Source organism: Hyperoodon ampullatus, assembly GCF_949752795.1.
Source record: "Hyperoodon ampullatus genome assembly, chromosome: 8".
Lineage (NCBI taxonomy): Eukaryota > Metazoa > Chordata > Mammalia > Artiodactyla > Ziphiidae > Hyperoodon > Hyperoodon ampullatus.
In genome coordinates this window covers 89,742,193-89,767,249 of record NC_136921.1, presented here as the reverse complement: position 1 = coordinate 89,767,249, position 25,057 = coordinate 89,742,193, and the positions used below count along the sequence as shown (strand labels likewise).

The 25,057-nt window shown below is 35.9% G+C and overlaps 1 protein-coding gene across 3 annotated transcripts in view; it reads left to right on the top strand.

Annotated features, from left to right (window-relative positions):
- The window catches only part of ATF2 (activating transcription factor 2), a gene marked incomplete at its 5' end in the record, with an annotated part of 67,185 nt that overhangs the window by 25,161 nt on the left and 16,967 nt on the right, over window positions 1–25,057 (top strand). For 2 of the 3 annotated variants that reach the window (XM_079710167.1, XM_079710168.1), the window contains 4 exons: window positions 1,527–1,705; window positions 3,277–3,391; window positions 5,852–5,938; window positions 23,405–23,554. In XM_079710167.1, the coding sequence (XP_079566293.1) occupies window positions 1,527–1,705; window positions 3,277–3,391; window positions 5,852–5,938; window positions 23,405–23,554 (531 nt within the window). The remainder of the gene's footprint in view (window positions 1–1,526; window positions 1,706–3,276; window positions 3,392–5,851; window positions 5,939–23,404; window positions 23,555–25,057) is intronic. The other variant, XM_079710169.1, reaches the window with a different exon arrangement.

Here is a 25,057-nt window from a genome sequence, read left to right as displayed (position 1 = left end):
TTTATCTCTTTTATCTTCAGTGTCACCACTTTAGTCCAATCCATCATCATCTTTTACTTGGATTGTTAACGATTACCTTCTAATAATTGTTAACAATTATTATTTGTTAATATATAAATAATATTAATATAATTTTAATATAGTTAATATATTAATAATGTTAATATAATTTTTAACGATTACCTGGACTTTCTACTTCAATCTCCAACCTATTTTCCATAGGCTATTTTATTTTTAATACATTATGTCACTTCCCTGCTTAAAATCCTTCAATGGTTTGCCATTGCATTTAAGGTAACACACTCCTTCTATAAGCCCTCATTGATCTGGACTTACCTACCCATCCAGCCTCACCTCATGCCATTCTCTGGTGTGTTCATCGGGTATTCTAAGCTTCTTCTTACCTCAAAGACATTGCTCTTGATATTGATTCCTTTTCCCTAGAATGCTCTCCTCCTTATCTTTTCAGTACCTGTTCGAATGCTGTTTTGCAAAGAAGCTCACCTTACCTCACTATGCTATCAAAGGAGCCAAGTCCAACCTTCCCTCAGTTAATCTTTCATGATTTCTTATGTTTTGCTGTTAGTCTGTAACACATTACAGTCTGAAATATTCTTGTTTGTTTTACTTGTTTATTGTCTCTCTTCCCAGTAGTCCTTGAGGGCATGTTGTAAATTCTCAAACTTGTCAAATAAATGTAGTCCCAGTAGTACTAGTTTATCTTTCTTCCTGTATAGCTTAATAAGATTTTGATAATAAATGGCAGTATAAAGGCCAATTCAAAGAACATAGTAGACCCAATTTTTACAGTAACTAGTTACAGAGTCCTGGATAATCTCTGTTTTCTAATCTGTAAAATTGGGGAAAAGACCATCTATAAGGTTCTGTGTTTTCCTTTACTTTGGAAAGATGTTACTCCAATAGTTATTTATTTTTACATTCAAGGTATCAATATTACTCGGCCTTTTGATACTGAGAAATTATTGATAATGTAGAGGTAGTTACCTGAAATTAGCAAATATTTGTATTACTTAAAAAAATTTTTAACATTTTTTGGCCCTTACTATAATACCATTTTGTAAGTATTCTACTATTGAATTTGTGTCAACTATAAAACAGTCTCCTGGACCTATTTCTTCTTTATATAGTATAATGATGGAGTAGGACTAGGCAATCCCTTCTGGATTTTAAGTTCTATGCTTCCATGAGAATGGAATTGTATTTCTGTTTTTTAACTTAAATTCTCATGGAGTTATATAGCCAAGTTGCCCAGCCTAACTTATTTCTAGATTGATGGTAAAACAAATGGTACTGAAAAACCACTCAAGATGTTTTTAAATTAAAATATGAACATTGCATCTGAAACTTTACAGTGGCTTCTACAGTTTTCTTTTAATTAACTTTAAATATTAATATACTTTGGGGGTATATTAAGTATTATGTTTGTGGTTGTTTTTAAAAATGTGTTATATTCTGTTGACTTGCATTTTTAAATTTCATTCTTTCTCTATCTCATTATTAAATAGGAAGTACCATTGACACAAACTGCACAGCCCACATCAGCTATCGTTCGTCCAGCATCATTACAGGTTCCCAATGTGCTGCTTACAAGTTCTGACTCAAGTGTAATTATTCAGCAGGCAGTACCTTCACCAACCTCAAGTACTGTAATCACACAGGCACCGTCCTCCAACAGGCCAATCGTGTAAGTGATTTGGGCCAATCATTGAATTATATGAATTGTTAAGTTTTTCTTGTTATGATTTGTCCTAAGATATTTAATTATTCTAATTGTGGCCTTAGTTTTGTGTGTGTGTGTGTGTGTGTGTGTATGTGTGTGTGTGTGTGTGTGTGTGTGTGTTAATATTTTGCATGCTTTGATTTTCGGAAAAAATGGGTAGTCTTTTTTTAATAAATATAAATAGTATCTAATAAATTAGAAGATAAATATCTAAAACTTAATTTGAAAAACAAATCAACATAGAATGTGATTTTAAGATGGTTTCTTATTTTCATGCTGTTTCACACAAAACACATAAAATTATTTTTATCACTAGGTGACATTTCTTTCAGTTCTTACAGGTAGTTGATAAGAATTTTTCTCAACTAACATGTTGGAGATTGTCCTAAGTAAATTCATAACTTTTTCCATTTTTTTCCTCTTTTTTTCTACACTGCTTACATATATTGTGCATTTAAGATGCAATTAAAAACAATTAAATTTTACGATGTGCTTTGCAGTGATTGGAAGATTTTTGTTTTGTTTTTAATTACTTGAGTGGTGTATATATACCATGTATAATTTTTTGTGGGTGTTTTATTCATGTTATGAGAAAGATGGTATCAAGTTTCCATCTGTCACATAGGCATTTTCTTGGGCTGGAGCTGCAGTCCTTTTTTCTTTTTTTTTCCAGTTTTATTGAGATACACAGTGGACCCTTGAACAATACCAGTTTGAACTGCGTGAGTCCAGTTACACACAGATATTTTTCAACACATACATACTACCACACTACACAATCCACAGTTGGTTGAATCTGCAGATACAGAGGCCAACCATAAGCTACACTGGGATTTTCGACTCTGCATAGTGTCAGTGCATCTAACCCTCTTGTTGTTCAAGGGTTAACTGCAATTGACATACAGCACTGTATACATTTAAGGTGTATAGCATAATGATTTGACTTACATACATCATGAAATGATTACCACAGTAAGTGTGGTGAACATCCATCATCTTGTACAGATACAAAATAAAAGAAAAAAATATTTTTTCCTTGTGATGAGAACTCTTAGGATTTACTCTGGTAACAGCTTTCATATGTAACATACAACAGTGTTAACTATATTAATCATGTTGTACATTACATCCCTAGTACTTATTTATCTTATAACTGTAAGTTTGTACCTTTTGACCACCTTTGTTACTGTACGAAGATATAACATTATTAATGACTGTATTCATCACACTGTGAATTTCATCCCTGTGACTCCTTTATTTTGTAACTGGAAGTTTGTACCTCTTAGTTTCTCTCATCCCTCCAACACCCTTCCCTCTGGAAACCACCTGTCTGTTCTCCGTTTCTGTTTTGTTATGTTTGTTCGTCTGTTTTGTTTTTTAGATTCCACATATAAGTGAAATCATACAGTGTTTATCTTTCTCTGGAAAATTTATTTTTAAATGATACAATAGTAGGAGTAAAAATACTCTGGTATTTTTAGAGATTATTGATAGGGATTTCTTTTCTCTAATTGCCCTTCTTTTGTTTTCCTTAGTCCTGTACCAGGCCCATTTCCTCTTCTGTTACATCTTCCTAATGGACAAACCATGCCTGTTGCTATTCCTGCATCAATTACAAGTTCGAATGTGCATGTTCCAGCTGCAGTCCCAGTAAGTTTGAAATTTAGACTATTAAAAATATTTCTTGGGCTTCCCTGGTGGCGCAGTGGTTGAGAGTCCGCCTGCCGATGCAGGCGACATGGGTTCGTGCCCCGGTCCGGGGGGATCCCACATGCCGCGGAGCGGCTGGGCCCGTGGGCCATGGCCGCCGAGCCTGCGCATCCGGAGCCTGTGCTCCGCAACGGGAGAGGCCCACATACCACAAAAAAAAAAAAAAAAAAAAATATTTCTTTATAGTAAAACTGATCTTTGTAATCAGAAAATACAGCCCAAGGGGGGCTGCTTGATTAGTTTATGAAACTGAATTCAACAAAATACTTAGTGGTGAGCAATATTTACTCACTGATATTTATTGTGATAGCGTTTACCTTTCAAGGCAAACATAATTGGATAGAAAACATTTTTCCATCCTCAAAATCTTGTTTTCTTTTTATTTTTAGTATTAAGAACTTTATTCCATATTCAACCCATTTCAATTTTCTAGATTTGTAGAATTCAAATATTAACATAGGTTTCTATTCTTTAAGAAGACATTTATACTGGAACACTTATCAGGTAACTCCATGTTATTTTGATTACTATAGAAATTGTTTCTAAAAGCACTCTCTGTGAAATATTATGGTCAGGTTGGGTTTACAAAATTCCTTTGCTGTCCCAAGCGTGTGAAAATCTAAATGGTCTAGTAGAATGGGCAATAGATAGTCCCCACCTTCCTAATGAGAAGATCCATAAGAAAAGTTTTTTGAGGGCATGTTAAATATATAAAATTTGAAAGACATAGACAGTAATTAAATATCTACTTACAATATTTAATAACAGTAGATATTTAGAAGCACATTCTTTGGAATAATATAAGTTAGAAATAATCCTTTTTTCCTGTTCTCACATTTCATAAAGTAAGTTTATTCAGACTCTTCAAAAGTGTCTTCAACATTCAAGTTTTCATCGTTAGAACCACTTTTTAAGAAATCTCACACAATTTTCCAAAACACATTGTTTTCATCCTCACCCAAGTAGTTTCAGTATAACACTTTTTGAATCTATTATTGTAATACTGAGAATCTTACACCAAGTCCTAATATTCATTCATGTAATAAAAAGACAGTTTCTTCTTTTACCTTGTAGATAGTTGTTTCTGATCAGTACAATATAATCACTTATTGTATAGCTTTTAAAAATTAGTTTTAAAAGCCTCCTTACAGTAACATCTAACACTTTGGTGAGATTACATCCTCAGAAATAATACTAAAATTAATGTTAAATATTTACTTTTTTTATTAACTAGTTCTTCCAAAGTAACCTTTCTAAGTATCCAAAATTAGCATTGATTGAAATAATTTCAAGATAATATATTGTCTTCAAACAGAACTTTGTTGTTCAGAATGAGAGATTTTATAAGGACTCAAATATAAGGTGACTACTTCCTCTTTTCTGAGGATATTTTCAAGGGGGAAACATCCTTGTCCTGTATCTGGGATTGTATGGTTATCCTGTGAAATGTAACTGTGATGAGAGAAACTGAAATGAAAAAGAGATATACTTTAGGTACATAATAATCATTCAGTGTTGATATTAGGTTTTTTTAAAAAGGCAAAAACCAGAAAAATCTGTTATATATTATTATTATTAGAGGAATTATTAGAGGTAATCAGGTTCTTCTTTGTCATGCTTTATATTAATATATCAAAGAACTTTCATTGTATATTTTAGAAATTTTATATGTATATATTTTAGAAAAGCAAAATTCATTGTTGAAATTACTTTTTATGCCTAGTTATACAAGTTTTAACATTCTTTCCTTTCACATTCAAAATGGAAGTGTGACAGATCTGTGAGAAATTTTGCATCAATCACTTTAAATATTATTTTCTATAAGAAGGAATCATTTAAAAAAAGGAATTACGAAAATTGAAGATTAGGGAAGTGAGTGTCTCAGAACAATTGACAACTTTTTTTTTTTTTTTTTTTTTTTGCGGTAAGCGGGCCTCTCACTGTTGTGGCCTCTCCCGTTGCGGAGCACAGGCTCCGGACACGCAGGCTCAGCGGCCATGGCTCACGGGCCCAGCCGCTCCGCGGCATGTGGGATCTTCCCGGACTGGGGCACGAACCCGTGTCCCCTGCATCGGCAGGCGGACTCTCAACCACTGTGCCACCAGGGAAGCCCCAATTGACAACTTTTGAAGTGTAAATCAGGATTAAGATAATAAGGGTTCAGAGAGAGATACAGTTTTCTAATTATGAAGTCTCAATTATACCAATTATATTTATATTAATAATATAAATATTAATATACATTTTCTATTAATGTATAATATATTGTCATGTAAATATTAATGCATTATATATTGATTATAATATGTAAATTATTATAGCAGCCATTGTGCAAATAAAAGTACAAATCTCGTTTTGAATATATTCTCTAGCAATTATTTTTCAATATCTTCTGCATAGCTTGTTCGACCAGTCACCATGGTGCCTAGTGTTCCGGGAATTCCAGGTCCTTCCTCTCCTCAACCAGTACAGTCAGAAGCAAAAATGGTAAGCAGGATTTTATTTGTTCTATACATTTCTTGAGCCTGTTTCAAATTAGTTTTTTCCATTTAATAAAGCCCACTTCAAATGCACAATTTAGATCAAATTTTATAAAATCGTGGACTGTATTACATTACAGATGAACCAGAAAATTTGGAAAAGGAAAGCTTTCATTAGCATAGTGACAAGTTACTGATACTTTAAAGCAAATGAATGGATTGGGAGTAAAGTTGTAGTTCTTGTCATTGGTTTGTCTGATTTTTGGTGTGGCTTTTTAGATAAATTCTCCTCCTGCTGGAGGCTAGAGATATTGCAGCTGAAACTAGAAGTAATCATCTGAAGGCAGTGCTGATATAATGAGTGGTTGTAAACAGTCATACAAATGAGTAGAACAGAATTAACTAGAATTCTGAAATAGTATACGAGTTAGTAAACATTACACATAATATATAAACGAAAACCATATTTTTGAGTTATGTTTCAGACACTAAGAAATTGGTGGTAAGGGATGAACTATAGAGTAGGAATCAAGAGACGTATTTTCATTTTAATCCTGATTCTGCTATTCAGTACCCCTAATCAAGCCACTTTAACTTTTCTGAGACTCATTTTCCTCATCTGTGAAATAAAGGGGTTAAACTTTGATTTCTGGGGTCTCTCTTAGCCCCAAATCCTACTAACTTGCTAATTTTCTTGGTAGAAGATTTGAAGCTGCTGCTGTGGGATGGGGAGTGTGGGGGGTTGGTTTTTTTCAAATAAGTGTAATTCTCCCTTCTATAGTCTAACACACTTAAAAGCTAATTCTTCTTAACTACAACCAATGAATCGATAGATAGTTTTTAGACACCTATTATTTGTTTCAGTTCTATGCTAGGCACCATACTAATAATATAAATCTGTACACATGAAAGCCATTATGTATCAATATTATCGCAAGGCTTTAAATTTTTTACTGCTATTCTCCATTAGTACAAATAATCAATCTGAAATTGGCATGGGATAACTTTTTTTTTAATAGTAAAACTTATATACCATCTGAATGAATAATAGTTGGTTGAAGAGTATTAAAATTAGCTGGTTATTGATTGTGGTGAGGGAACTTGAAAACCCAGGAGGGGAATTTTTCACATAACAGCATGTTTAGGTCAAAGGCATGGAAATAATAACTAAGATGAATCTTTTCCACTTGATAGCAGAAGAGCTTCACTGGGAATGTGTTTTACACTTCCTACTTTAAACATAACTGTTCTAATGAAAAATTCAATTAGTGAAACTGAGTAGAGTAGAAATAGAAGTTAAAGAGATCCTGTTGTACACTATATCTAAAAATATTTTTACATATTCAGTGGACTTTTCTTTCCCACAAATTAATTCCAATGGAACAAATCAGATTTAAAGAAATACTTTTGGCTATAAGAGATTAAGCCATATTTGTAGAAACTTAGTAAACTTCCCTGAATAACTTTTTCTTTTAATCACTAAGAAATTTAATAAGAATAAAAGTGTTTTGTATGCTTGTATATTAAAAAATACCAAAGCTACATTTCACAAATTTATATATGAAAAACAGTTATTGGTTGAAAGCCCCAAAATAGCATGGGGAGTCACAGATTGCCCCACTTAAATTTAACAGTCCAATTAAATTTCTTATTAGAATATTGTTAACATATAAAATAGCCATATTTAGGTGATTGCCTACTTTAATTGGGATAGTAAATAAGATTGTCCTGTTTTTAATTTAAAAAGACTCAGAAATTAGTCCATTTCCTTTTTTTTTTTTAAGCTTTTTGTTATGGAAGAATTCAAACACATACAAAATAAATAGGTTTCTATAATGAACCCCCATGTACCCATCATCCAGCTTCAATTATTAGTGATATAACTGCCATTCTTGTTTTATCTGTACCTCAGACCACTCCCTACCCTCACTCAATTATTTTTTAATAAGGCTTTCTTAATGTAAAATTTACATAGATTGAAATGGACCGATTTTATCTGTACAGTTTAAGTGCATTCATGTAACTCACACCCTTATTATGGTATAGAACATTAACATCTACCCATCAAGTTTCTTTATTTCCCTTCCCAATCAGTCCACCTCCCCCAACTGTTCTTATATTTGTCACCAGCAATGTAAATGGAATCAATATATACTCTTGTGTTCAGCTAAGCATATGTCTATGAGATTTATCCATGTTGTTGCGTGTATCAAAGTTTGTTTCCTTTTATAGCTGAGTAGTTTTCCATTGTGTGAGTATACCACAATTTCTATATCCATTCTCCTGTTGGTGGACACTTGAGTGGTTTTTATTATTTAGCTGTTGTGAATAAAACTCATATGCACATTCTTGTATAACTCTCTTTGTGGATGTATACTTTCATTTAGTTTATCTACCTAAGAGTGGAATTGCTGAGTCAGAGAGTAGGTATACATATAACTTTATAATAAATTGCCAGACCTTTTGCCAAAGTTTACATTCCTACCAGCAGTGTATGGGAATTCCAACTGTTCCCACATTTTTGTGGACATTTGGTTTTGTCTATTGTTTTCATTGTAGACATTCTAGGAGATTGTGGCAGCATCTCTTGGTTTCAATTTACATTTCCAATCAGCCACACATTATTTGTGATATTTTTTGCTCATTCTTTAAATTTGGTTACTTGTCTTTTACTATTGTGTTATAGGAATTCTTTATATATATTCTAGATACAAGTTTATATATAGATATGTATATATATATATATCTATATATATATATCTCACGAATATTTTCTCAGTCTGTAGCTTGCCTTTATTTTTCTTAATGGTATACTGTATTACCATTGATTGCTACTTTTATCTTTAATATTTTCTTTGTCTACTTAATTGGGTTTAATTTGCTTATCTTTTTTTAGCTTCTTAAAGTAGAAGCTTAGATTATTGATTTAAATCTTTTTACCTTTCTCATATAGGCATTTAACGCTATAACTTTGTGCACAAATTTTGATATGCTGTATCTTTATTATTTATTTTCTAATTTCCCTTGTGATTTCTTCCTTGAACTGTGGGTTATTTAAAAGTGTAGTGTATAATTTCCAAATATTTCAGGGCTTTTTATCTGTTTCTTATTGATTTCTATATTAATTAAATTACATTGTGGTTTGGTAATGTACCACCTTTAGTATATTTGATTGTCCAGTGAATCAGTGTGATTGAAGAATTTTCAGTGCTTGAATTTCATTATCATCATTATCAAGTATACTTATATATTGGTATAGAAAACAAATCTACCAACCTTTGGGAATAACCCGGAAATAGTTTGGGTTTTGTAGTTTAATTCATGTTCATTTATTTTGTGTCAGCCTCATTTAACAGTTATTTCTAATGATTGTTATTTATTTAACAAACACTTCTTGGGTACTAAGAAATTCAGCAGATGTGATCTTAAGTTTTGAGATTTTTCTTGCAAATGTGTCCAATGATCATCAAGAGAGTAAAAAAAAATAAGTCTTATCTTTTTAATATGCCACTGATTTTTTTTTTCCAACAGGTATGGCAGTTAGGATTATATTGTATCAATGAGGTGTTTGGCTCTTGTTTTCAGTTTTTTGATACCCTTAATGGTGACTTTTGTGCACAAAAACCATTATTGAGAGTCTCCTTTTTAAAAATAAAGTTACAAATTCAAAAACTTATTTCTTCCCTAAGTTCTCAAGGCCAATTTATAAATCCAGTTGTACAGCGATCACTTTTAAAGGGCTTAAAATAAAATTAAACATGCTAAATTTCATTTTAAACTTAATATATCCTGTTTTCTCTATAGGTACCTCATTGTCTAACAAACTTTCCCAAGTACTTCAATAACTTAAATAATTAAATTATAGATATAATGAGGGTTGGTCCTCTTAAATATTCCTGTATTATTAAGAGGCTTAGTAAGATTATCTTAGTTCTTCCAACTAAAATCACAGGACTAAATCAATCTCAAACATTTAAAACTGAAATCCAAGGGCAGTCTCTTACTCTATGTGGCAAGTTATTTTAGATACATTTGTAACATAAAATACAAAATAGTTACAGATTGTTTCTAAATTTAGACTAAAATGTCAGTGTCATTGATTACTTACTTTATTAAGCATCAAAGATTTACTAAATAAATAAATAATTGTATAATTCTAACTGGAGAAAGTTGAGACTAGGTTCATATCCCATCATTAAGAAACAGAGGTTTCTTAATGATCAGATAAACGATCATGGGACTTAATTCTTTCTCTATCAGTGATAGAATTCCAGTTCCATGCTCTCCAAATGAGTGGTCCCCAGCTCACATCCCCTAGATTCACATTACACATTAAATAATTTTTCTGACTGTTTACCAGTCTGTAGCACCCCAGCAAAACTTATAATTTCTTCTTTCAATGCTTCAATTGGATTTTGCTTTGTTGTTTTCAACACTTTGAAAATATTTTAAATATCCTCCCTGCTTGATTCTGCATCTCTGTTAAGGATTTGTTTGATCTTTGTGGTCACAATCTGTTAATGACATGCTAAATAGTGCAGTAATGGTGATTGTGCTAAAATGTGGTTAAAAAATAATGTTTGAGAAATGGCAGCATTGGAAAACATAAGAATGAGTAGCACACTACAGCTAAAGAGAAACTTATTTGTATCCTAAGATAGCCAAGGATGCTTTTGTGTGCCCTGATTTTCAGATGCCCAGTGCTTACAGGAAGATTTATATGCGTTGTGTTTGTGTCTACTATAAATATTTAAATAAGATCCTTCTTTTTTGCCAAAGAAATTTCTTCAGGACAAGTTGTGTTCATTATGTTTTGTTTTTTTAAAACTTTAAGTCTTTGGAAAAGTAAGCATGTAGTTTTAAAATATATATATATGTGGGGGTCCACAAATACAAGATTACCTAGTATTTTTTAATACTCTAGGAAAACTCCTGTTATCTACTATTTTCACAAAATTTCACTGGATGTCACCAGATTTAGGTTTAGGGGTTTTTTTGGTCATTAAGCACATTAAACCACAGATATTTGCTATCTGTGTTACTCTTCTAATAAAACATATTTCCTATGTAATATTTGTGATCAAAAAGTAACTTCTGGGGCTTCCCTGGTGGCGCAGTGGTTGAGAGTCTGCCTGCCGGTGCAGGGGACACGGGTTTGTGCCCCGGTCCGGTAGGATCCCACATGCCGCGGAGCGGCTGGGCCCGTGAGCCATGGCCGCTGAGCCTGCGCGTCCGGAGCCTGTGCTCCGCAACGGGAGAGGCCACAACAGTGAGAGGACCGCGTACCGCAAAAAAAAAAACAAACAAAAAAAACAACTTCTAAATAAGAAAATGTTAACCATCCAGGAGTTATGTTTAAGAAGATTTAGTAAAGTATTTGAGTAGTATTCCCCAGAATCATTCCTTTAAGACTTGTGTGACAAACTGAGAGAATATCTTTGCACACAGCGGGTAGCCGGTAGGGTTTCTGCAGGGGGTTTCTACTGAGAGCTGACAGAGGGCATCTTGGCAAATGTTCAGAAACCTACATTAACTTAGTTGGGCCCTGCATGGAACCTCATGTTCAGCAGAATTCTTCTGACCTGCCTCTGCACGCCAAGCTAATCAGCAAACACCTAACGAGCCCACTCCAAAGAAACAGACTCTCTCCCAACGTACTTCATTTTCATATGTTCTCTGGGGGTGGGGAGACAAGATTTCACGAGGACTGATGATGCTGCAAAGACTACAATAATGATAATTAACTTGCTGAATTTAGAAGATTATGCTGTTAATTAGTTGCAAAATAAAGATAAGTAATAGAGCAGCAGATGGTAGGATAACACCCTGGAGAAGGAGGGTTATTACTCTGATGAGCTTTTGTGGCACATATGAAATATGGATCTGACTTTTTCATAAACTGTTTCTAGAGAACATTGTGTTTTTTCTTTGAACTATGATAGAGTAGTTTCTTCCTACCAAGTTCTGACAGATGTGATAAAATTTGTTTTCAGGGGTACAACATATAACATAGAATTTGAATAACAAATTATTTTTAGCAGATTACCTCTTAACATGAATGTCAGATTGGTCAGCACAACACACTATTTACTCTTTTTTTTTTAAGCTTTTTTTTTTTTTTTACATCTTTATTGGAGTATAATTGCTTTACACTGGTGTGTTAGTTTCTGCTTTATAACAAAGTGAATCAGTTATACATATACATATGTTCCCATATCTACTCCCTCTGGCGTCTCCCTCCCTCCCACCCTCCCTATCCCACCCATCCAGGTGGTCACAAAGCACCGAGCTGATCTCCCTGTGCTATGCGGCTGCTTCCCACTAGCTATCTATTTTACGTTTGGTACGGTATATATGTCCATGCCACTTTCTCACTTTGTCACAGCTTACCCTTCCTCCTCCCCATATCCTCAAGTCCATTCTCTAGTAGGTCTGAGTCTTTATTCCCGTCTTACCCCTAGGTTCTTCATATTTTTTTTCCTTAGATTCCATATATATGTGTTAGCATATGGTATTTGTCTTTCTCTTTCTGACTTACTTCGCTCTGTATGACAGACTCTAGGTCCATCCACCTCACTACAAATAACTCAATTTCATTTCTTTTTATGGCTGAGTAATATTCCATTGTATATATGTGCCACATCTTCTTTATCCATTCATCCGATGATGGACACTTAGGTTGTTTCCGTCTCCTGGCTATTGTAAATAGAGCTGCAATGAACATTTTGGTGCATGACTCTTTTTGAATTATGGTTTTCTCAGGGTATATGCCCAGTAGTGGGATTGCTGGGTCATATGGTAGTTCTATTTGTAGTTTTTTAAGGAACCTCCATAGTGTTCTCCATAGTGGCTGTACCGGTTCACATTCCCACCAGCAGTGCAAGAGTGTTCCCTTTTTTCCACACCCTCTCCAGCATTTATTGTTTCTAGATTTTTTGATGATGGCCATTCTGACTGGTGTGAGATGATATCTCATTGTAGTTTTGATTTGCATTTCTCTAATGATTAATGATATTGAGCATTCTTTCATGTGTTTGTTGGCAACCTATATATCTTCTTTAGAGAAATGTCTATTTAGGTCTTCTGCCCATTTTTGGATTGGGTTGTTTGTTTTTTTGTTATTGAGCTGCATGAGCTGCTTATAAATTTTGGAGATTAATCCTTTGTCAGTTGCTTCATTTGCAAATATTTTCTCCCATTCTGAGGGTTGTCTTTTGGTCTTGTTTATGGTTTCCTTTGCTGTGCAAAAGCTTTGAAGTTTCATTAGGTCCCATTTGTTTATTTTTGTTTTTATTGCCATTTCTCTAGGAGGTGGGTCAAAAAGGATCTTGCTGTGATTTATGTCATAGACTGTTCTGCCTATGTTTTCCTCTAAGAGTTTGATAGTGTCTGGCCTTACATTTAGGTCTTTAATCCATTTTGAGCTTATTTTTGTGTATGGTGTTAGGGAGTGTTCTAATCTCATACTTTTACATGTCCCTGTCCAGTTTTCCCAGCACCACTTATTGAAGAGGCTGTCCTTTCTCCACTGTACATTCCTGCCTCCTTTATCCAAGATAAGGTGACCATATGTGCGTGGGTTTATCTCTGGCCTTTCTATTCTGTTCCATTGATCTATATTTCTGTTTTTGTGCCAGTACCATACTGTCTTGATTACTGTAGCTTTGTAGTATAGTCTGAAGTCAGGGAGCCTGATTCCTCCAGCTCCGTTTTTCGTTCTCAAGATTGCTTTGGCTATTCGGGGTCTTTTGTGTTTCCATACAAATTGTGAAATTTTTTGTTCTAGTTCTGTGAAAAATGCCAGTGGTAGTTTGATAGGGATTGCATTGAATCTGTAGATTGCTTTGGGTAGTAGAGTCATTTTCACAATGTTGATTCTTCCAATCCAAGAACATGGTACATCTCTCCATCTATTTGTATCATCTTTAATTTCTTTCATCAGTGTCTTATAATTTTCTGCATACAGGTCTTTTGTCTCCTTAGGTAGGTTTATTCCTAGATATTTTATTCTTTTTGTTGCAATGGTAAATGGGAGTGTTTCCTTGATTTCACTTTCAGATTTTTCATCATTAGTATATAGGAATGCCACAGATTTCTGTGCATTAATTTTGTATCCTGCAACTTTACCAAATTCATTGATTAGCTCTAGTAGTTTTCTGGTAGCATCTTTAGGATTCTCTATGTATAGTATCATGTCATCTGCAAACAGTGACAGCTTTACTTCTTCTTTTCTGATTTGGATTCCTTTTATTTCCTTTTCTTCTCTGATTGCTGTGGCTAAAACTTCCAAAACTATGTTGAATAAGAGTGGTGAGAGTGGGCAACCTTGTCTTGTTCCTGATCTCATTGGAAATGGTTTCAGTTTTTCACCATTGAGGACGATGCTGGCTGTGGGTTTGTCATATATGGCCTTTATTATGTTGAGGAAAGTTCCCTCTATGCCTACTTTCTGCAGGGTTTTTATCATAAATGGGTGTTGAATTTTGTCGAAAGCTTTCTCTGCATCTATTGAGATGATCATATGGTTTTTCTCCTTCAATTTGTTAATATGGTGTATCACGTTGATTGATTTGCGTATATTGAAGAATCCTTGCATTCCTGGAATAAACCCCACTTGATCATGGTGTATGATCCTTTTAATGTGCTGTTGGATTCTGTTTGCTAGTATTTTGTTGAGGATTTTTGCATCTATGTTCATCAGTGATATTGGCCTGTAGTTTTCTTTCTTTGTGACATCCTTGTCTGGTTTTGGTATCAGGGTGATGGTGGCCTTGTAGAATGAGTTTGGGAGTGTTCCTCCCTCTGCTACATTTTGGAAGAGTTTGAGAAGGATAGGTGTTAGCTCTTCTCTAAATGTTTGATAGAATTCGCCTGTGAAGCCATCTGGTCCTGGGCTTTTGTTTGTTGGAAGATTTTTAATCACAGTTTCAATTTCAGTGCTTGTGATTGGTCTGTTCATATTTTCTATTTCTTCCTGATTCAGTCTTGGCAGGTTGTGCATTTCTAAGAATTTGTCCATTTCTTCTAGGTTGTCCATTTTATTGGCATAGAGTTGCTTGTAGTAATCTCTCATGATCTTTTGTATTTCTGCAGTGTCAGTTGTTACTTCCCGTTTTTCATTTCTAATTCTGTTGATTTGAGTCTTCTCCTTTTTTTTCTTGATGAATCTGGTTAATGGTTTATCAATTTTGTTTATCTTCTCAAAGAACCAGCTTTTAGTTTTATTGATCTTTGCTATCGTTTCCTTCATTTCCTTTTCATTTACTTCTGATGTAATCTTTATGATTTCTTTCCTTCTGCTAACTTTGGGGGTTTTTTGTTCTTCTTTCTCTAGTTGCTTTAGGTGCAAGGTTAGGTTGTTTATTCGAGATGTTTCCTGTTTCTTAAGGTAGGATTGTATTGCTATAAACTTCCCTCTTAGAACTGCTTTTGCTGCATCCCATAGGTTTTGGGTCGTGGTGTCTCCATTGTCATTTGTTTCTAGGTATTTTTTTATTTCCTCTTTGATTTCTTCAGTGATCACTTTGTTATTAAGTAGTGTATTGTTTAGCCTCCATGTGTTTGTATTTTTTACAGATCTTTTCCTGTAATTTATATCTAGTCTCATAGCGTTGTGGTCGGAAAAGATACTTGATACAATTTCAATTTTCTTAAATTTACCAAGGCTAGATTTGTGACCCAAGATATGATCTATCCTGGAGAATGTTCCACGAGCACTTGAGAAAAATATGTATTCTGTTGTTTTTGGATGGAATGTCCTATAAGTATCAATCACGTCCATCTTGTTTAATGTATCATTTAAAGCTTGTTTTTCCTTATTTATTTTCATTTTGGATGATCTGTCCATTGGTGAAAGTGGGGTGTTAAAGTCCTCTACTATGAATGTGTTACTGTCGATTTCCCCTTTTATGGCTGTTAGTATTTGCCTTATGTATTGAGGTTCTTCTATGTTGGGTGCATACATATTTACAATTGTTATATGTTCTTCTTGGATCGATCCCTTGATCATTATGTAGTGTCCTTCTTTGTCTCTTCTAATAGTCTTTATTTTAAAGTCTATTTTGTCTGATATGAGAATTGCTATTCCAGCTTTCTTTTGGTTTCCATTTGCGTGGAGTATCTTTTTCCGTCCTCTTACCTTCAGTCTGTATGTGTCTCTAGGTCTGAAGTGGGTCTCTTGTAGACAGCATATATATGGGTCTTGTTTTTGTATCCATTCAGCCAGTCTGTGTCTTTTGGTGGTAGCATTTAGTCCATTTACATTTAAGGTAATTATCAATATGTATGTTCCTATTCCCATTTTCTTAATTGTTTTGGGTTTGTTATTGTAGGTCTTTTCCTTCTCTTGTGTTTCTTGCCTAGAGAAGTTCCTTTAGCATTTGTTGTAAAGCTGGTTTGGTGGTGCTGAACTCTCTCAGCTTTTGCTTGTCTGTAAAGGTTTTAATTTCTCCATCAAATCTGAATGAGATCCTTGCTGGGTAGAGTAATCTTGGTTGTAGGTTTTTCTCCTTCATCATTTTAAATATGTCCTGCCAGTCCTTTCTGGCTTGCAGAGTTTCTGCTGAAAGATCAGCTGTTATCCTGATGGGGATTCCCTTGTGTGTTATTTGTTGTTTTTCCCTTGCTGCTTTTAATATGTTTTCTTTGTGTTTAATTTTTGACAGTTTGATTAATATGTGTCTTGGCATGTTTCTCCTTGGATTTATCCTGTATGGGACTCTCTGTACTTCCTGGACTTGATTAACTATTTCCTTTCCCATATTAGGGAAGTTTTCTACTATAATTTCTTCAAATATCTTCTCAGTCCCTTTCTTTTTCTCTTCTTCTTCTGGAACCCCTATAATTCGAATGTTGGTGCGTTTAATGTTGCCCCAGAGGTCTCTGAGACTGTCCTCAGTTCTTTTCATTCTTTTTTATTTATTCTGCTCTGCAGTAGTTTTTTCCATTATTTTATCTTCCAGGACACTTACCCGTTCTTCTGCCTCAGTTATTCTGCTATTGATCCCATCTAGAGTATTTTTTATTTCATTTATTGTGTTGTTCATCGTTGCTTGTTTCATCTTTAGTTCTTCTAGGTCCTTGTTAAATGTTTCTTGCATTTTCTCTATTCTATTTCCAAGGTTTTGGATCATCTTTACTATCATTATTCTGAATTCTTTTTCAGGTAGACTGCCTATTTCCTCTTCATTTGTTAGGTCTGGTGGGTTTTTATCTTGCTCCTTCATCTGCTGTGTGTTTTTCTGTCTTCTCAGTTTGCTTATCTTACTGTGTTTGGGGTCTCCTTTTTGCAGGCTACAGGTTCGTAGTTCCCGTTGTTTTTGGTGTCTGTCCCCAGTGGCTAAAGTTGGTTCAGTGGGTTGTGTAGGCTTTCTGGTGGAGGGTACTGGTGCCTGTGTTCTGGTGGATGAGGCTGGATCTTGTCTTCTTGGTGGGCAGGTCCATGTCTGGTGGTGTGTTTTGGGGTGTCTGTGGACTTATGATTTTAGGCAGCCTTTCTGCTAATGGGTGGGATTGTGTTCCTGTCTTGCTAGTTGTTTGGCATAGGGTGTCCAGCACTGTAGCTTGCTGGTTGTTGAGTGAAGCTGGGTATTGACGTTGAGATGGAGATCTCTGGGAGATTTTTGCCGTTTGATATTATGTGGAGCTGGGAGGTCTCTTGTGGACCAGTGTCCTGAAGTTGGCTCTCCCACCTCAGAGGCACAGCACTGACTCCTGGCTGCAGCACCAAGAGCCTTTTGGGAAGTCTCAGGTCTTCTGCCAGCGTTTAGTAGGTGTTCTGTAGGAGTTGTTCCACATGTAGATGTATTTCTGGTGTATCTGTGGGGAGGAAGGTGATCTCCGCGTCTTACTCTTCCACCATCTTCCTAGGAGCCTGTTTACTCTTTAACTGACACAATCTCTAAGAAAAAGGTTTTCAACATAGTAGTTGAATTTTATAACACTAAAATTTAACTCTAAACATTAAAGCACTAAGTCTGCTTAGAAATATAGTAATAAAGATTTTAGTTTTCTTTCAGTGTATACCTTTAGTTTAAAATTAAAATTATGTGTAGCTTTTATTGTACATGTTAGAGAATATAGACTTGTTAAATCTTATTTACTTTCTCTGAGTATTCAGTCTTTATTTACTTAACTAGATTTCTCTATTGATAGAAATTTTGATCTTAGTAATGGACTGACCAGTGTCTGATACTCTTCTTAATGATTACTGAAATATACTTACAATACTTAATATTAGACAAAAGCTCTAGTTTGGAAAAACTTTTATTTAAAATATGTTTGTTCAGTGAAGTAAGAGTCAATAGACAGAATTTCTGGTCCTAGCTCTGTTTCTCTTATAACTCCCTCTGTGATTCTGGGAAGTAGCTTCACTCTTTGGGCCTTAGTTTCTTTATCTGTAAGATGGTAATTGGACTAATTGATTAGCTCCAAATTTATACTGTAAAATAAATATTTTTATATGTTTTCATTAATTTGGGGGGGGGACCAAATAGTTGCCATTCTTTAAAATATCTCTAACATACATGTGGGTGGATTGTAGATATCCTTATATTAGTTGTAAAATGTATATGAATAATGACAACTTTCTTCACCTAACCCACTGTAATTTCTTTTAGTGTGTGTGTGTTTTCGTTGCTGTTTAAAAAAAAAAATCTGCAGTTCAGAGCAGTGTTAATTAACCCTTGAAAATCTTTTTCTTACATTTTGTACCCAGTGGCACACTTTTCCAAGTTAGACCCATCGTAATCAGTGTAACAGCATGGAGTAAACATTAGAGCTTCCTCCCTGGATGAGTACTGTATACCCTAGGGCAGTCAAGAGAGGATAATGAATGCTGCTTTTAATTGCTCTATAAGGTAGTAACTTGCCCTACTAAAGATTATTCAAGAGAGTGATGTTTATGTACTTCAGACTCCCCTATGTGCAGTTACTGTATTTCATTAATTCTAAGAGTTAAGCTCTTCACTATAAAACTTTAAATGCGCTTCTTTGTTTTCTACCTAAGGACTTAAAAATGTTTACCAACACATAATTTACCAAGCTTCACATCTGAGCCAATATGTATATTTATGTACATTTTATATCCAGAAATGTAAGCCCTAACCTAACGCTATAGATTGGTGTTTTGTTTGTTTGTTTGTTTTTCCGGTACGCGGGCCTCTCACTGTTGTGGCCTCTCCCGTTGCGGAGCACAGGCTCCAGACGCGCAGGCTCAGTGGCCATGGCTCATGGCTCACAGGCCCAGCCGCTCCGCGGCATGTGGGATCTTCCCAGACCAGGGCACGAACCCGTGTCCCCCGCATCGGCAGGCAGACTCTCAGCCACTGCGCCACCAGGGAAGCCCCATATAGATTGATTTTTAAAAGATATAAGTATGCACACTCAGATCCTCCTCCTTCTGTTTATGTGACCCATACCTTCAGACTCCTGTCTTTTTACTTTCAGTTCTTTGACCATTTAGCCTAAGTATTCCTACCTGATTACAGCCAACTACTGCTTTGGTCACCTACCTAATTAATTTTAATCCATCCACTTCCACATTAGCCCATCAGTTATGAGTGTCCCAATTTCCTGGATCTTAGCTGCTAATGTGGTCATTTCTGCTTGTTTAAAAAAGAAGGAAGAAAAAAAGGAACCAGGAATCTGACCTGGATTCTGAAAGATGCAGTGTGTCACATGGTCTTGAGAATATATTTTCCATAATAAAATATGTCTGAAGCTAAACCAGTCCTTAAGATGAACCCCTAAGTACTTTTTTTCCCTCTAAGTATATTTTGAAAATACAAAAGTATAGGAACTTTCCTGATTCTTTGGTGTCCTCACCCTGACACCTGTGCTAAAAAAAATAGAGGCCTCAATAGCTGCTTTTGAAAAAAGTAAGGAAGGGACTTCCCTGGTGGTCCAGTGGTAAAGAATCCGCCTTACAATGCAGGGGACGCGGGTTCAATCCCTGGTCAGGGAACTAAGATCCCACATCATGCCTCAGGGCAACTAAGCCATCACGCCACAACTACTGAGCTCGCGTGCCTCAGTTAGAGCCCGCGTGCCTCAAACTACAGAGCCCACGCACTCTGGAACCCACACACCACTACAGAGCCCACGCACCCTGGAGCCTGTGTGCCACAACTAGAGAAGAGAAAACCCACATGCCACAACTAGAGAGAAGCCTGCACACAACAACAAAAGATCCTGTGTGCCTCAACAAAGACCCAGTTCAGCCAAAAATAAATAAAATAAATAAATTTTAAAAAAGAAAAAAGTAAGGAAGTTGATACTTAAGAAATCCTTTTATGAATCAGGTAATTTTGCATATTATATTTAATCTTTTACCTCAGCCCTGCAAGGAAATTATCATTGTTCCCAGTTTTACAAACAAGGAAACACAGACTCAGAGATTGAAATGATTTGTTCAGAGTCACACAGATTGTTTGAGGCAGAGTTAAATTCTAAACAATAAAGTGTCTTCTCAGCTGTATACATTATGTATGCTAATATGTATACGGTATACATTACATATACTAACCTATTGTGGTGCTATTTGCAATTCATAAAGAAGTATTCAGTCAGAAAAGATGGAAAAAACATACCTGATCCTGGAGTGACAGGACTTTAGCAGTTGCAGTATCAGACTTGGCATTCCTAATCCTTTGTGGTTGTCTTTCATGCCGTGTGGCTTGCGAGATCTTAGTTCCCCGACCAGGGATTGAACCCGGGCCCATGGCAGTGAAAGCGTGGAGTCCTAGCCACTGGACTGCCAGGGAATTCCCTTGTGGTTGTCTTCTGAATCATCAAGCCATCCAGCCTTAATTTCCTTATCTTCCTTAATTTTTATCTTCCTTATCTTCCTTAATTTTTTCCTTTTTCTTGTTTCTTTCTTGATTTTTCCTTTTTTCTTTTTCCTTTTTTTTTGGTAGGATAACATATGTAACATGATGCCATGGAAAAACTGTGCACTTTAAAATTAAGGAGATCCATGTTCAAATCTAAGATTTTAACTAGCTTAATGGCTGTGTGACCTTGGGCAGATGATCTCTAGTGTCCTAATCTGTAAAATTGGAATACTGTTGATTAGAAACTCATTGAAAAACTACTGATAATGCAACAACAGGGATGGATCTCAAGTGCATTATGCTAAAGGAAAGAAGCCAGATTCAAAAGGCTATACACTGTATGATTCCATTTATATGATATTCTGGAAAAGGCAAAACTTTGGGGATCAAAACACAGACTAGTGGTTTCCAGGGGCTGTGGGTGGGAGGAGAGTGTGACAGGAAAGAAGCATGAGGAAAGTTTTGGGGGGGTAATAGAACTGTTCTGTATCCTGATTGTAGGGGGTGGTTGCACAACTGTATGTGCTTGTTGAAACTCACAGAACTGTACACTAAAAAGAGTTCATTTTATTTTATGTAACTTATACCTCAACAAAACATTTTTTACACTACTGACTTTGTTTTCAAAATCATACCTAGAATCTACAATGATTAGCAGTAGAAAATGTCTATTAACACTTGTCTAGTTAGAATTACTGCTTCAGTGGAAATTTTGATCTTTTCATATATGCTTGTTTTTTTTAATTATTATTTTTTGGCTGTGTTGGGTCTTAATTGCTGCACGCCGCTTTCTCTATTTGCAGCAAGCGGGGCTTCACTTGTTGCGGAGCACAGGCTCTAGGCACGTGGGCTTCAGTGGTTGCAGCACATGGGCTCAGTAGTTGCGGTGCAAGGGCTCTAGGGCACGTGGGCTTCGATAGTTGTGGCTTGTGAGCTCAGTAGTTGTGGCTTGCGGGTGCTAGAGCACAGGCTCAGTAGTTGTGGTGCACAGGCTTAGTTGCTCTGCAGCATGTGGGATCTTCCCGGACCAGGGATTGAACCCATGTCCCCTGCATTGGCAGGTGGATTCTTAACCACTGTGCCAGCAGGGAAGTCCTGTGCTTCAGTTTTTAAGGCATCTGGATCAATTATAGATGGTAAGAAGATATGTACAGGTGAAAATAAAGAAATTACAAATTTTCTAAATTGTTCTTAGTTGGAATAAATGAAAACAATTGTATTAGAATCATTTGGGAGACTTTTTCTAAAGCTCTTCTCTATTATCTACCCCTTTATGCTATTTCCAGGGAAAGAAGAGAGGAAAGGTTGCCAAGAATCTGTTTTTAGCATGTGATACCAAGGCAGTTAATTGACTTCTAGGAAGTGTGGGGAGCACTGGGTAGACTGCAGCATAGTTCTTATATCAGTATTTGTAACCTCCCTCCCCACCACATGTGCACCTGAGTGTGGATCTTAGGAAAATGTAATGACATATCTCTTCACCAGATTTTGTTATAAAACTGTATTTTGAGCTCAAGGGCTACTTCTGAGTTATTAAGAACAATATCATCAATAATAGTCCCAGGTCTCTCAGATCCCTGAGATCCCTTTCATTGCTAAGATACTATAATATGACTATTTTGTGCTAATTATTTCATATTTATAGATCATAACAATAAAACCACCCCAAAGATCCCATGTGCCATTTTCAAAGAAACCAATTTCTCTGTCCATTAGCAAATATATTTGTTGTCCATCTATGTAGCAAATCAATGTACCAGTTGCTAAAAGGGATGCAAAGAAATAAAAAGCAATCTCTGCTCTTAAAGAACTTACTGTCTGGTTGAGGAGATAAGATACTCATATATTTTTGCTGATAGAATAATAAGCTTTACTCAAATGGTGTTTTTTTGTTTTGTTTTAAAGAAGTAGCCATAAATGTCTAGAGCTTCACTATAACGCTAGATCTGCCATACTCTTGACAGTGAGTTGGGTACAGTTCACTGGCAAAGTGGAACATAGTAGAAGGGACAGACTTGGAGCTAGGTCTGCTTACTGGTGACAAGGAAGACCTAAGGGAGGCAAACCCAGCTGTGGGTGCTAGGAGGAGGTTCAGTCTGACAGTCAGTGCAGTGGCCTAAAAAATGCAACATCAGGTCATTGTCCAAGTAAGCAGTGACATCAGACCTGCAAGCAGAGATCAAATGGACTCAAATCTGAAAAAGAAGATATTTAGGTCTAAGAATCTAGGCAGAGCCTGAAAAGACTGGGATATGGGATATAGGAATGGGGTAGGAGAAAATAGGTGGAACATACATAATTAACTTGTTTTGCTTATTTTAGTCGAACAAATCTAGTTATTTTCAGTCAACAGTGTTTTTAGTTTTCACTCTTTTCTCAAAATTGATTAGGAATAGCAAAGTATAGAACCCTCTAGTAGTACTAGACAAAAAAGATTCAGGCAAACTTTCCAAAGGTCCTGTTTGTCTTACTGATATTTAGGAATGCAGTGGAATATGATAAATCAAAACTAATATTAAAGCCGAATGTATTTATGTATTCCTTAACAAATAATTTCTTTTGGTTAACCAAAGAGTATGCTGGGAGTTGGATTTGGGTGGAAAGCAGGAAACGTTTTTTTTAAATTGGTGTTTGCATTTCAGAGATTAAAAGCTGCTTTGACCCAGCAACATCCTCCAGTTACCAATGGCGATACTGTCAAAGGTCATGGTAGTGGACTGGTTAGGACTCAATCAGAGGAGTCTCGACCACAGTCATTACAACAGCCAGCCACATCCACTACAGAAACTCCGGTATGTGTGTTGTTTTTATCATTCAGTGCTCAGTTATCCTTAAAAAAAACCAAACAAACACAGTGTAACTTAAATGACTATATGCTTTGAAAATTTTTTCTGGTAAAATTTTATTCCAAAAGTGTATAAAAAGCCTTAGGAAAAGGTAGTTCCATGTAAAAGTATTGATACAAAAAATAATTAAAAATAATCAAGCAATTGTTACTGCTCATGGCACCCTGTAAATGTTTCTGTGAGTGTATGTTGGTTTGACATGGCATAATGTCCATCAATACTTTTTTTTTTTAATTTATTTTGTGTGTGTGTGTGGTACGCGGGCCTCTCACTGTTGTGGCCTCTCCCGCTGCGGAGCACAGGCTCCAGACGCGCAGGCCCAGCGGCCATGCTCACGGGCCCAGCCGCTCCGCGGCATGTGGGATCCTCCCAGACGGGGGCACGAACCCATGTCCCCTGCATCGGCAGGCGGACTCTCAACCACTGCGCCACCAGGGGAGCCCTCCATCAATACTTTTTTGTGTGTGTGTGGTACGCGGGCCTCTCACTGTTGTGGCCTCTCCCGTTGCGGAGCACAGTCTCCGGATGCGCAGGCTCAGCGGCCATGGCTCACAGGCCCAGCCGCTCCACGGCATGTGGGATCTTCCCGGACCGGGGCACGAACCCGTGTCCCCTGCATCGGCAGACGGACTCTCAACCACTGCGCCACCAGGGAAGCCCCCATCAATACTTTTTAAAGAAAACTTTTTTTTCTGTTGATTGTATTCAACAAGTAATGTATATAGGTATTATATTACTAATATAAGTCAAACAATTCTTGAATTAACATTTGTGAAATACACCAAAGGAGCAGATAGGCTTAATGGCAGCTATTTATACAGAGGCCCTTTTCACTTATCTTTAATTTGCTACCACCCATTAGATGATTGATATTTCTATAAGTCTGCAGTATATTTCTACAGTAAGCATTACTATATTTCTGTTAAATGTTTCAGAGCTCTATTTAGACCTTTTATCTTCTCTACTTAAAGAATATTCACATTTAAAAGTATAACTTTCCAATTAAAGAAACACAGTTACACAGCAAGTTTTAGACTGCCTACTAAGCATAGGTATTTAGATTACTGTATTTTATCTTTGTGAAACTTAAGATAAAGTGGAATGTAGCTGTGGTTGTCATCCACTAAGCAGCTTTACTTAGGGGCCAAGAGAGGGGAAAAGTGAATATGTTCTCATGTCATAATTCAGGGGTTAGCAAACTAGCTCATGAGCCTAATGCAGCTTATGGCTATTTCTTTGTACAGCCTGTAAGCTTAGTATGGCTTTTACATCTTTAAAAGTTTATTTAAAAGAAAATAAATGAATATAATTTATTTTCTTATACTAACTGTAGTTTCCCTGGATCTAGGTTTCATTTATAGCTTTATATTTTATTGTATTGGAATGAAGCTCCATGAGGGCAGGACTTTTATGTTTGTTCACTGCTGTATCACTAGCATAGCTCCTATA